General features: G+C 44.9%; 1 protein-coding gene across 1 annotated transcript in view; it reads right to left on the bottom strand.

Annotated features, from left to right (window-relative positions):
* Positions 1–14,353, bottom strand: part of trim71 (tripartite motif containing 71, E3 ubiquitin protein ligase) — a 20,370-nt gene extending 6,017 nt beyond the window's left edge. Inside the window, exons 1-2 of the mRNA XM_030782514.1 lie at positions 13,676–14,353; positions 464–631 (exon numbers count right to left, since the gene is read on the bottom strand). Coding sequence (XP_030638374.1) covers positions 464–631; positions 13,676–14,353 — 846 coding nt within the window. The remainder of the gene's footprint in view (positions 1–463; positions 632–13,675) is intronic.

Below are 14,353 nucleotides of genomic sequence, written 5' to 3'. Positions count from 1 at the left end.
TCTCTCTCACTCTGTCTTTTTGTTCAGGGTGAGGGGACTGGGGGGGGGGGGGGGGTGGGGGGGGGGGGGGGGGGGGGGGGAGGACTCAGCGGTCCTATTTTGGAGAAATCCCCTCAGTTCCACCGTCCCTTGAGAAGTCTATACACATGTACAAAAGCGGGAGGATTACACTCATAAACTAGCACGTGCAAACTGCCACGTATTCATCTGTGGCACAATAGCCAATGATAAACATAAGTGTATGTTTCTGGAGAAGGATACATGTTCATTGGAAAAAAAAGCTAACCTAACCCCAAGTCTGTTGAGATAGCAAAAAAAAAAAAAGAAAAAGAAAGAAAAAGAAAAGAAAAAAAAGCAAAAGAAAGAAAAAGAACTTGTAAGAACGTGTAAGGTGTACCTTTAAGCAATGAGAGACAAGTGTGAGAGCGTGTCCGCGTGCGAGCGAGCGCGCGTGCGTACTAACCTGTACAGCTTGCCTGCCCTGCTGGGCGTCCGTTAACAGCTGGATGGTGAGAGCGCGGGAGTCCTGCAGGGCGTCCTGAAGGTAGGTGAAGCTGTGCCCCGCGTGTCTGCCCACGCTGCACTCCCGACAGATGGGCACAGAGCAGCCATCACAGAAGAACCGCAGCACCTGAGAAACGCAGACAGTCAGCACTTCAAACTCACATCTAACATTTTCACCAGCTGAGAAACGCAGACAGTCAGCACTTCAAACTCACATCTAACACTTTTACCAGCTGAGAAACGCAGACAGTCAGCACTTCAAACTCACATCTAACACCTTCACCAGCTGAGAAACGCAGACAGTCAGCACTTCAAACTCACATCCAACACCTTCACCAGCTGAGAAACGCAGACAGTCAGCACTTCAAACTCACATCTAACACCTTCACCAGCTGAGAAACGCAGACAGTCAGCACTTCAAACTCACATCCAACACCTTCACCAGCTGAGAAACGCAGACAGTCAGCACTTCAAACTCACATCTAACACTTTTACCAGCTGAGAAACGCAGACAGTCAGCACTTCAAACTCACATCTAACACTTTTACCAGCTGAGAAACGCAGACAGTCAGCACTTCAAACTCACATCTAACACTTTCACCAGCTGAGAAACGCAGACAGTCAGCACTTCAAACTCACATCTAACACCTTCACCAGCTGAGAAACGCAGACAGTCAGCACTTCAAACTCACATCTAACACTTTTACCAGCTGAGAAACGCAGACAGTCAGCACTTCAAACTCACATCCAACACCTTCACCAGCTGAGAAACGCAGACAGTCAGCACTTCAAACTCACATCTAACACCTTCACCAGCTGAGAAACGCAGACAGTCAGCACTTCAAACTCACATCTAACACCTTCACCAGCTGAGAAACGCAGACAGTCAGCACTTCAAACTCACATCTAACACTTTTACCAGCTGAGAAACGCAGACAGTCAGCACTTCAAACTCACATCTGAGAAACGCAGACAGTCAGCACTTCAAACTCACATCTAACACTTTTACCAGCTGAGAAACGCAGACAGTCAGCACTTCAAACTCACATCTGAGAAACGCAGACAGTCAGCACTTCAAACTCACATCTAACACTTTTACCAGCTGAGAAACGCAGACAGTCAGCACTTCAAACTCACATCCAACACCTTCACCAGCTGAGAAACGCAGACAGTCAGCACTTCAAACTCACATCTAACACCTTCACCAGCTGAGAAACGCAGACAGTCAGCACTTCAAACTCACATCTAACACCTTCACCAGCTGAGAAACGCAGACAGTCAGCACTTCAAACTCACATCCAACACCTTCACCAGCTGAGAAACGCAGACAGTCAGCACTTCAAACTCACATCTAACACCTTCACCAGCTGAGAAACGCAGACAGTCAGCACTTCAAACTCACATCTGAGAAACGCAGACAGTCAGCACTTCAAACTCACATCTAACACTTTTACCAGCTGAGAAACGCAGACAGTCAGCACTTCAAACTCACATCTGAGAAACGCAGACAGTCAGCACTTCAAACTCACATCTAACACCTTCACCAGCTGAGAAACGCAGACAGTCAGCACTTCAAACTCACATCTAACACCTTCACCAGCTGAGAAACGCAGACAGTCAGCACTTCAAACTCACATCTAACACTTTTACCAGCTGAGAAACGCAGACAGTCAGCACTTCAAACTCACATCTAACACTTTTACCAGCTGAGAAACGCAGACAGTCAGCACTTCAAACTCACATCCAACACCTTCACCAGCTGAGAAACGCAGACAGTCAGCACTTCAAACTCACATCTAACACTTTTACCAGCTGAGAAACGCAGACAGCCAGCACTTCAAACTCACATCTAACACTTTTACCAGCTGAGAAACGCAGACAGTCAGCACTTCAAACTCACATCTAACACTTTTACCAGCTGAGAAACGCAGACAGTCAGCACTTCAAACTCACATCTAACACTTTTACCAGCTGGAAAACACAGAACTCTCCTCGCTCAATGTTTCCACTGTTCGTTGGTGTACGACAGTGTCTTGTGCAAAAGACACACATTCAGAAATTGTGTTTGTACGATGAAGGTTTGCCCCTGTTTTTTCATTTTTAACACGCTCCCCAGTTGCACTATGATTTAACACTTTTGCCTGAGCATTCAGGACTAGAGCATGTAACTAAGAGGAACCGAAAACAACAACTGATGAACCAGGACACAAGGGATTTGAGGCGGGACAAAGTCCAGATTGACAGCATGATCATTTAATGGATGGGGAGTCAGGAGCCAATAAACATTTATCCCAGCCTCATGCCAAGGCAATCAAACATTTACAGTGAGGGGTCGTACATGGGTGCGTGTTTATGCTCTCTGTATGCTTTAGTCTATCTCTGTGTGTCACGTCCATGCGGCTCACTTCCCCTTTTAATACGCGCCAAGTACATGAATGTTTCTATGGCAGCAGTCAAAGCAGACTTAAGCATTTTGGTATTTTTATGAAGTGTGTCTCTGTGGGAGAGTCTATGAGGAGCTGAATCAGACCAGGTTGACCTCACATATGTGCTCCTAACACGTTTAACCGTACAAAGATGGGCTTGTGCCCCCCTCCCTCTCAAATCTTTTATCTGACAGACAACAATTAATTACACATACAGACCTGAGCCACCTCCTAAAACACACACACACACACACACATACGGTGACATCAACTGTCTGGAACAAGACCTCAATAAGACATGCCCACTTGAGATGTAAAAATTGAGGGGTAAACAAAAAGCACCGACACACGTATTTAAACGTACAGTAGCTAACTTCCTCATCATTTCTTTTGGTTTTGAAAGCTGCTTTAGAAACTCTGCTTCAAGAAGCCTGTCAGTTTGTAGAAGTTGAGTGATCACTTCTGGTGTGAAACAAAAGGCAGAGGTGACCGCTGACACTCTTTTCTAAAGCCAAACCAAAGTCGCTCTTGCTCTGGGTTTCCTGTGGCTTGACAAGCTACTGAAAGCCTGTCGACAGGCTATTGTCCTCTCATTCATTTGTTCTATGGAAGAAAAAAAAAAAAAGAAAGAAAAAAAACATTTCACTGTTCCGCATGAAACTGCCTTTAAACTAATGTGAACAGGGCTCAATCAATCAATCAATCAATCCATACATAGGTAAGACAGCTGCTTTGTGACTCTAGTGTGGGTTTATGAAAGTGCTTCCAAAACATATATATATACATAAATAAATATAATCTCACAGACCAGAGTAGCCACACAGAGGGAGATTTTTTTTTTTTCCTTTTATGTGTCCGGTCTGAGGGCCGGGACCTCATAACCCATCTCCATTTCCACCAAACAGCCGCTGTCGCGGAAGTTAGCGGAGGTGCTCAGCGTCGTGTTCCCTTTCAAACCCCTCGCCGGACGCCGGTCTCGCGACTTAACGGGTTTACCAAAGCCCAGATCAAACGCTAATTATATCTCTGCCGACACCACGGCGGGAGCAGCTGCATGTAAACCAAGAGTTCTGATTCCACTCGAATTACCTGCTCGTAAAAACAGCCCCCCCCCTTCTCTGCAGGCCAGATGCTACAACTGTGGTACTGTGTACAGAGTTCACCAGTGTGCATGCGCACGTGCACGCGTGCATATGTGCGTGTGTGTGTGTGTGTGTGTGTCCCTCCCCCTCCATGAGAGGCCTGCTGTAGTGATTGAAAGCGCGGGGGAGGCAGAGGTGCTTGTTCAGGACTGGTTAAATGATACCTGCCTGACCAACGACAGATTACCAACCGCCAAACTCACAGTAATCTTTAAATACTTTCATCAACACACATCTTCACCTCTGTGGATAATCTAGCACAATTTCACTAAGCTATCATAATGCAGAATTTCATACAGAAAAGTACGTAGCCTACATCCAATGCAGACAAAGGCCAGGTACTTGCATTCATGTGTAAAACACAAAGGAAGCAGGGTCTATTCTGCTATTTTAGGCAAGCGGCGTACTTTGACGTATTACAGGAGTGACTGCCCAGTGCCTCTCCCCCAAAACACACTCTCATCCATGAACTGTAGCAGGTCTATAAATAGAGCTCCACACATGACTACGGTCAAAGGTTTGTCATGATTGAAATACAAGAGCAGTCACTCTAAGCTCCAGGAATTCTGACCAGCTCCGCAAGGGAACCTCTTCCTGGAAAAATCCTGACTTCCATGACATAACGGTGACACGTCTGAAGGCTTTTCCATGGATCCACAATTGAAACGCGTGTGTACCGGCCTATGGTGTACTTACTATGGTTAACCAAAACGCATCCACACACACACACACAGTGTATGACTACACTGATATTATTCACTGAAATATAGACACATTGATGCGTAACAGCCAAGACAAGATCTCACTGCCTAGCACTGAGTATAAGTCTCCCTGTTCTCACACACCTCATTCTGCTGGAAAGGAGTTTCCTGATTAGCTGCTGAACTGAGTGTGATGAGCTAGAGCAGAAATGAATATAATAAATCAGCAGAGAAGTGTGGGCCCTTCAGGAGCAGGACTGGGAAAACCCAGGACTGAGATATCTGAGCACTGGTCTGTCTCCAGTGCTCGCAACAAAAGAAGTTTTACTTCAGACAGGAACATTTTTCATTGGCTAGAGTAACTGTGAGAGGCATTTCCCCCCCTCTGGGTTCCTACAAAGGCTCCTCTCTCTCTCTCTCTCTGCTCTACTGTAAAGCCATCTCTTTGACGGCCGCTGTAAATCTTTGATGAAGCGCCCCCCCCCCCCCCCCCTCCCTTTTTCCCCCCTGGCTTCTCTCTCTCTCCGCTGAGGTGAGTCAGGCCTCTCCTCGTGCCCCTGGCGGCCACTGCAGGCCTCCCTTAAACGTCTCAACAGGTGCTGGAGGATTGGCTTTCCTTGGTAGAGTCAGCGAAGAAACAGGCAACTCAGCGGCCCCAGACGAGCCATGCGCTGCCAAATTTCGTTTCTACTCGATATCGTTTTCTTACGCCGCTTGTCCGCCGCTGTCGGTTCACTGAAGAGTTAATGGAGAAAGAGTACACGATACTCCCTCCGGCCCGGTCGTGTTCCATTCTGAGCTTCACACGCATGCTTTCGCTGAGCGCTTTCAGAAAATGCAACTCCATCACCAAGAGACGACTCACAAGCGCACCACATACCATACAACTCATCTTCAGAGCACTTACATACAATCAAACAGGACTTGTGTAACGCCAGTGGTCAGGCGATTACAAAACTCATGTCCACACTCCTGCAATCAGACACAGGGTGGACAGACAGACAAACAGGACAGGACAGGACAGGGAGGGTAATTCCCTCTGTCCGCCGGTGAAAGACGGACATCGTAAGATCTTTCGCAACCCTGCATAACAGCATGTCTTGACGCTGTGTAGAGGTGTCTCGCATTATTGGCGTTAAAAACGAAATCTTCCTTAAAAAGGCTGGCGAGGCTGTCCCCCTTTCACATGGATTTTTTACTCAATTCTTAGTGGTTTGTTTTCCTTAAGTGTTTCAGTCATTTTCCACCAGTAAGACAAGATTGATCTAACAACGGGGGAACATTTTGTTGACTTGAGAGACTTTTGCTATTAACCAATCAACTCCTTAACAATAATTCAAGGTTTTTATTGCGCAAAGGAGAAATACATCAGAGAAAAATCCACTAGAGTCTTGGAAATAAATCCTAAAATTCATTCAACGTTGAGAAAAATTCTCAAGCTGACGTGAAAATATGGCAAGGTTACATTTTAAGTGGCGGTCTTGTTTTATCTTGCAACATGGAAAGCCCATTTCATGGGCTGAAACCACGTACAGTTTCCACTTCTCTCTACTAGAACAATAGTGTGAGGGGGAAAGAAAAAAAAAGAAGAAGAGGAGAAAAAATAAAGGGAGTGTGAGGTCTGTTCAAGCATTTAAACAGTGCCTGATGTAATCTTCACTAAGTGTCAGCCAGTCAAATCAACAAAACCCGACATCACCCTCCGCTTGTTCAGCCTCATTCTGGGAAGTCACACATGGCCTTGAGCTCTCCCTCGCTCTCTCTCTTTTAAACATCACACACTACACACACATACACACACACACACACACACAGAGCGGCTGGGGGGTAACCATGTATTCCCTGACAGCTTTAATACTCCACCAACCACTGTGGGAGGTGTGGGAGGTGTGCACGCGTTGGGGTGACCTCACTGGCTGCTCCCGAGAAGCCAAACAAATTCAGCTGGCCTCTCGGTTCACTGTTTTTCTGCTCGCACGTGTGTAAGCCTGCACACGTGGGTGTGCGCGTGTGTGTGTGTGTGAGAGAGAGAGAAAATGGGATGGGCAGAGTAAAGTGAGAGAATGTGAGTAGACACACGAGACCAGCAGCGACTCGGCTCACTCTGTCACGGACACACCGGACACATGTATGCACTTATCCCGCTCTTTTTTAAAAAAAAACATGCTTTCCAGGAACAGTGGAAAGAGAGAGAGAGAGAGACACAGAGTTGCGAGGAGGAGAGGGTAACAGAACATACTCTCTCTGCTCGGAAAATGCCACTCGCACTCCGTAACGGTCCTGCCCGGGTCTTGGGCTGATCTGGCTGCACTTTGGACATGCATCCAAACCCTCTGCTCTTTCACAACGAGCCCTCACCCCCCACACGGACGCCTCCGATGGCCTGCCACAGCTTACCTCTATTCAATTATGTAAGCACTTCCATGTGGCACAGTTATGTCGTGGCCGGGGCGCGTATGTATACTGCAGAGAGGGGGGCTGCTGTTTTCGAAGGGGGGGGGGGGGGGGGGGGGGGGGGGGGGGTTTGCTGAACTGCCACTGACACCCCCAATCCTGCACCCCTCCTCCCCCTTCCTAGACCTCCAACTACATCAACACTGCAAAAGCATATTTAACAGAAATCAGGATTAGTGAAAAGCATGTGTGTGCATGGCAGGTCAGTTTCCTTTCTCATGTACACACAGACTTCTGTAGATGCCTAGGAGGGAACGGCCAAGCCAAGGGCTGGGCTTGACACAGCTCCTCTGTTGGAAAGAGGATGTGTTGCCCAAGTCCTGTTAGAGGCACCGGTCACATGATATAACACGCTGGGACCACACCGTGGAAACCCCACACCACTGTATACATACATACATACATACATACATACATACATACATACATTACTACCCCCCCCTCCCCCAAACACACACACACACCCCCACCCACCCCGCCACCTTCGGAAGAGTACTCTGACACAAACAGCTATTACATAATCGACTGACGCTCCAGCCTTACTCACACAGAAACGCTGCTTCAGTCAAAGAAAGAAACGAAAATCAAGGTGAAATTTCAAATCTTACAAACGGAGCCATGTCTCTCAGTACAGCCAAAACAAAATGGACCTACATCAGGTTTCAGTATGTTAGGACTGAAGAACTGTGTTCTAAGCAGTTCTGGACATGAGTCATTTCCTTGACTCCTATATTCATAGTCATTTATTCCCAGTTCATGACGCATCAGTGATACTGTTTAGTAAAAACAGTACCATCAATGGCACTGAAAACAATGACACCATAATAATTAGCTAGAGTACAATGTAACTGATCCAAAGTGAAAAGACAAAAATCTGTTTGAAACGTTGAGATGTTTGAAATTTCTAAGTAGGAGAAAACACTTCCAGACTTCAGAAAACATCTTGAACTTTTGTAATGTCCAGATTTCTGCTTCAAACAAACAATGTTAAAGTTAACAGACATTTGTGTGGCTTTATTCAAGACAATCCAGACTAATGCATGTGGGGAAAAAAAGAAAAAAAAAAACAATTAAAAAAGAAAAAAAAGGATGAAATAAGAGATTAAGTATATCACTTCATTGTGTAGTGTTATGACTGATGGAAATCACTGGAAGTTTCCACTACTGGTCTGCAAGTTGGTCTGAGTACTCAGGTTCCTCTGACTGACTCCATCTGTATTCCCTCACTTAACGGCACTAAGAACTCAGACATGTGCTCCCCTCATACAGAGGCCTGTTCCACAGCTATGGGGAATGTCTTTGGCCAGACAGCATTTTTTAATACATCCTTTAAAAACAAAGAAAAAGAAAGCAGAAGAATGAAGGAGAAGAAGAAAAAAACAAAAACTTGGTCTGATTGGTCTTGGAAAAAGATGGAAGAAAGGATGGAATCTATTCCATCACCTTGAAGAGCAGGGGATAAAAGGCATTCCCTCAGTCTGCAGGGAGTCCAAAACCTGAGTGAACGTTTTCAACCACATGAAGACCAACTCAGAACAATAGGTTATATCAGCTAAAAAAAAAAAAATTAATATATGAATCACCAAAGCTTCCAATGGTGTCCACTGTCCCAACATAACACTGATCGTCACGCAACAGACATCAAACTTCAGTAGTGTGTGTGTGTGTCTCTGAATCTGCAGACCATTCCACATTCCAATAAACTATCTGCTCTTCTAGAGGAGAAGTCTTTCAAAGAAAGGCCGTCTGACTCTGGGAAACCCTCTCGGACCAGATGGCTTGTGTCTTGGGTTCTTGGAGTTGGGTTTGTTTTAAATATGGCCTGCCAGATTCTATATCAAAGCCATGAGAGGGCTTCACATGAAAATGGTTAAAAAAATAAAAAATAAAAAAAAAATAACAGAGAGATAGGGGGACAGATGGCAATAAACCACGTGCTAGAAAAAAATCTCTCCAAAAACTGCTTTTGTGAATGTCCACATTTAAACAAAACAAAACCCGAAGACGTCCAACAGAAAGCTCGATTGGCAGGACGTAAGCCAATCAGGTAAGACCTGGGCAGCCTAACCATCACACCAGGCCAAATCTGTGCCACTAAAGGTGCTTTCATTTCACCACTGTAGACAGAACTTTATTGTTTCAACTTTACACAGACAGGCCTGTGTTTGTGAAGGTTAAAGCAATGTTTCACGCGCTCAGACCAAGAGGCTGAACACAGCTCTAGCATTAAGCTAGAGTATGAGCAAAGCACGCAAATCATTAATTAATTAGGATCAGTGTTTGGCTAAAAAATGAACACACGACACCATAGTGTATATGGATAACGTTCAAAATTAAAACTGCTTTTGCCTTTTGAATATTTGCCTTTACAGCCAGCCCCAGGTCAGTCATGTTAACAGTTACCTTGGGCTTTGGTATGAAGGGGCTGCTGTTCTTACACAGCTGAAAAGGAAAATGTCCAGATTCATAACTAGAAGGACAGCATTCACTTTTCAAGAATCAAAATAATCAAAAACATGACCATTCAATTTGCACCAAGGCATTCTGGAAATGTGCACGGTCACAATTTAAAAAAAAGTTAAGCATTCTTTTAAATTCTGCCGTATTTCTTTAAACAAAAAAATGAATCATTTAAAAATGTTTACCAGCCAATCTAAATTAAAACAGAACAGACTGAACCAGATGCTTCTAGAAAGACTGAACTCAGGGCTGTTCAGAGGTGAGCAGGAGGAGACTCAGCCCACAGTGTGGTCTCTCTCAGAAAGACTGACGCCCACAGTCTCAGTCGCCTTGGGCTAAGGTGAAAAAAAGCGACAAACCACTGAGCAGTAATCATTCAAACAAAGCCTCTTTAATGCAAACGAAAGAGAGAGAGCCTCTTCATTACAACGGCAGTGAGAGGAAAAGGCCCAGCTTCTCCTGCAGAGCTAATGAGCGCTCATTACCGTGCGTTTAGTATCCTGTCTGAGCCCCCCAAAAAAAGAGCCATTCATTCAGAACAGGCCTTCTGTGCCTTAAAATAAGACTCACATTCTCTCTGTAAAGGCCAGTCACGCGGGTTTTTCCAAAGACAAGGATTTGACCCTTTGATCAGCCTCTTTCTGATGTAACAATGGTTGAGGATGAAATCGAACCATCAGTAGTTAGCTGATGAGTCACTAGGCCAGGTCTGTTTACAAATGTGAAAATACAGTGTAAAGTTATTAACCTACACTACATACACACACACACACACACACACACACACACCATTGCGAGTAACAAGGCTATGGGATCCGTGGAAACCACACATGGCATTTTTCACAGAAGGAAAAACACCAATCGTGAGAGTTAAGGGGGGAAAAAAAGAGGGAACAACAGGTCTTGAGAATGGCCATTACAAAAGGTCAATGTCTATAGTCCTTCTGTGACCCACCTAACATCACATAGCAACCACACCAGCTGCGCGTGGCCTGTGTTTACAGCCTGATGAGAAACAAAGGCAGGAGGCATGCAGCGCTGCGGCTTTCCCATGCCTGCGCTCTATTCCATCACAACAGGGCATTCGCAATAGCAGCCACTCGTATCTTTATTATGGGACCATCCAAAGGTGACGTTTAGGTGAATCTCCTCCAGTTCTCATCCAAAAGATGACATTTTACTAAAGCCTTCATAGCATTTCAGCCTGAGACCAATAGAGTCGAGGGAGGAGGGCTTAGGTCAAGCTGTGATATAGTTTGTTTTACATTTTGAGATGGGATGAAACACATAATGGCCAATGAGGTTCAGAGCTGACTCAAAGCACAAGGGTTTGGGTTATGGGTCATTTGCAGGGGAATGTACATTGCGCTAGTTTTGTTTTTCGAGCGGGTTTAAACGGGTCCTCCGTGCGATGAAAAGTGACATTAATTGTACCATAAAAATGACTTACAACGAAAAGGACCGCTGAATCCTTCCTGGTGTAATTAACAGTAGCGCACCCAAAGTGATGTTTGAATAAAAGAAAGGTTTCTCCAACAGCATGAGAATCAATGTTGTAACAATATGCAGCCCTCAAACTCTCACAGGCTCAAAATGTAAATTGCATCAGAAAGGCTTTGGATGCAAGTATTGCGAGTGCCGCTGGAGAGGATGAGAGACAGAGAAGAGAATGAGATGTGAGGAGAGAGAAGAGAATGAGACGTGCGAGACAGAGAAGAGAAGGTGCCTTAACTCGATCCCAGCCTCTCCGTTAGAAGCGAGAGAAAAAGCCTGTAATGGTGGCAGACTTGGGCCTTGGTCACATACACTATTGTCTGACCTTTCACATGCAGGATTTCCTCTGGCCTCACCCCAAAGAGGGCAGGAATGTTAGAGAGAGGCAAACACTGAGGTTTGTGCCTTCAGTCAAACGACAATGCCTAAGGCAAAGAACCTCACATTCCCGGTTTTATGGTAGTGCCGTAACCATCATAAACTCCGGAGCTCTGCAGACTCGTACCACTGAGGGAATCATCGGCAGAAATAGTTTGTTATTAGAAACCAAAATGCAGTAAAGGTGAAAATCTTCATCACTTAGGTGTGCAGCTAATATTTTATCTGATGCTCCAAAATTATGTTAAGGGTTCAAGAATGTTATACTATTTTTGAAGCAGTTTAATGAGAGAATGCACAACCTTACTTGCAATTATCTTTAAGCCACAGTTACAATGTTGTTCCTAGTAAAAAAAAAAAAAAAAATCAAAAAAGCTTTGAAAAAAAAAGGAGAAAAAAAAAGAAACATTTAGATTCAAGTTAAAAATTTCTAGTACAGATAAAAGGAGTGAAGAGATATGGGAAGAAAAACGAAGAACTTCTTAGTGGCTATAAGTGAACCAATCAGGGAGACATGGAAAGAGAAAAAGAGAGAGAGAAAAAGAGAGAGAGAGAGGGGGTGTGTGTGTGTTTGTGAGTGTGTGTGTGAGAGAGAGAGAGAGAGAGAGAGAGAGAGAGAGAGAGAGAGAGAGAATAGACATGTGGACACTAAGTAAGACACCCACTACAGGCCCTCCCAAAAGGCTTCTGGGAGGTGATGTCATGGCATTCCGGCAGCCTGCAGCCTGAGAGAGGGTTTCCTGTGTGTCCCCCCACGGAGGGGCTGAACAAAACGCTAAACCCATCTATCCTCTTTAAACATGCTGGTCTCTCCCTTACACACGCGCACACACACACACACACACCCCAGTGTCCTCCTACACACAACCTCTTCATTATTCCTAATGCTTACCTCTTTCATTAAATAAAACACACGTGCAGGCCTGGAATCACGCCAACACACCCATCGCTCCACTCTCTCATTACTGGTGTAACAACACTAGGGAAGACCTTGCACCCAAATAAATACACTCCCGTACGTTTTTTTTTTTTTTTTTTTAGGATTACAGTGGTTAGCTGTGATTGACGGCATTTAATTCACAGCTTCCTAGACACCAACCAATTAAATAAATAAAACAAATAAGTACATCTCTCTGTGAGCCTTATTGTTGAGAGACAGGGGAGAGAGCAGGAAAGTGAGCATATGCTTACAGAGAGAGAGACACACTGAGTCAGTCAGTCAGTCAGTCAGTCGCTCAGTGAAAAGTGGTGTATTTCTGGCTTGGGCAGTTGTTATCGTAGGTTAAGTCTGATCCGTCTATATGGGAGGTGTGACTTGAGCACTGTCAACATTTAAAACTCCTCTAGTGTGGTATGACCACAACGATGACACGTGTTACATTCCAGGGAGGACTCCGTTGGATAAGCACATGACACACACACACACACACACACACACACAGTAAACAAACAAAAAAGCAACTAAAAATCTTTATTTAAATAATGATCCATAAGCTTGACCAATGCATAGAGCACAGTCAGTCCAGACCAATTCCAGATGCCAACACAAAAAATAATTCAATAGTTTTTCAGTTCACTGTCAAAACACAGATCATGTTTTATAAAGGGGAAGACCAAAAAAAAGGCTATGCTGTTTTTTTCCCTTTAAGGTAAGAATACTACTCAGAAACTTGAAATGTAGAATTTCTTTTTCTTTGCAGATATATCCACCAAACACTGTAGACAGTAGCTCTGAAGTACATTAAACAAGCAAAATTCTCCCATTATTTTCCTGTTTTCAAAGTCTAGGATGACGAGGAAAAAACAAGGCCTTAAAATTGCCTGAGTAATCTTTGTACGTACAATGAAGAGAAACGAGTAAGTTAAATAGATCGGTTCTCCATATATCAATACCGTTCATCTTTGCTCGTTTTTTTATCATTAAAATACACGGCTACAAAGCGGCGACACCACCCCCAGCAATGGGTGTGACCAATTAAAAAGATACAACACAGGCCTTTTTAGTATCACATTTATAATGTATGCCACTTAAATAAAATTCGCGTGGATGGTATGTACTTTGCAAGTGTTAATCTAAGTGCTAGAAAAAGTCGATTAAAAATGTTAATAAACTCACCGCGTTCTCATGCTGCTGACAGAAGTCCACCCGGTCCTGGAAAACAGGGAGCAGCGAGAAATTCGGGTGGAAGGACTGGGACAGCGAGACAGGAGTGTTGGAGTTGTTGGTCCGGCTTCCAAGGTGTAAACTCTCCACCAGTCTCTCGATAAAATGGTCTTTGGTTAGCCGAACCCGCTGATGGGCCCGGACACAGTTGTCACAGAGATATTCCTGGCAGTCCAGGCAGTGTGAGGTAGCGGGGTTGCCTTCGTCGCAAGAGCTGCACTGAGGTTCGGTGAGGTGGTGAGGTCTGAGAAGACCACCGTGAGTATTGTTACCCCTACAACTATTTTTGCTCTGTTCCTCTGAGGAAACAACGACGTCCAGCAAATTACTGAAAAGAAAATTGGAGGACGGCAAATCGTCCACGCCGGATTCGGACATCGAGACTTTCTGGTCACAGGTCGGGCATCGAAGTTTCAGTGGATCGCCAGGGTTTCTCTGGCCTTCGAGACACTGTCTGCAGAAGGCATGCAGACACGGAAGGACGTGGAGCCTTCTGGACGATGAGGTAGAGCTGGAGGTTTGTGATGAGGACGATGAGGTAGATGAGTTGGAGGAGATCGGAGCCGAGGACCCACACAATTCCTTACACAGGGGACATGTTTGCAGATCAGAGTCTGGAAATGACGCCAT

The sequence above is a fragment of the Chanos chanos genome, chromosome 8 (assembly GCF_902362185.1).
Source record: "Chanos chanos chromosome 8, fChaCha1.1, whole genome shotgun sequence".
NCBI lineage: Eukaryota > Metazoa > Chordata > Actinopteri > Gonorynchiformes > Chanidae > Chanos > Chanos chanos.
This window is presented reverse-complemented; position numbering and strand designations above follow the sequence as displayed.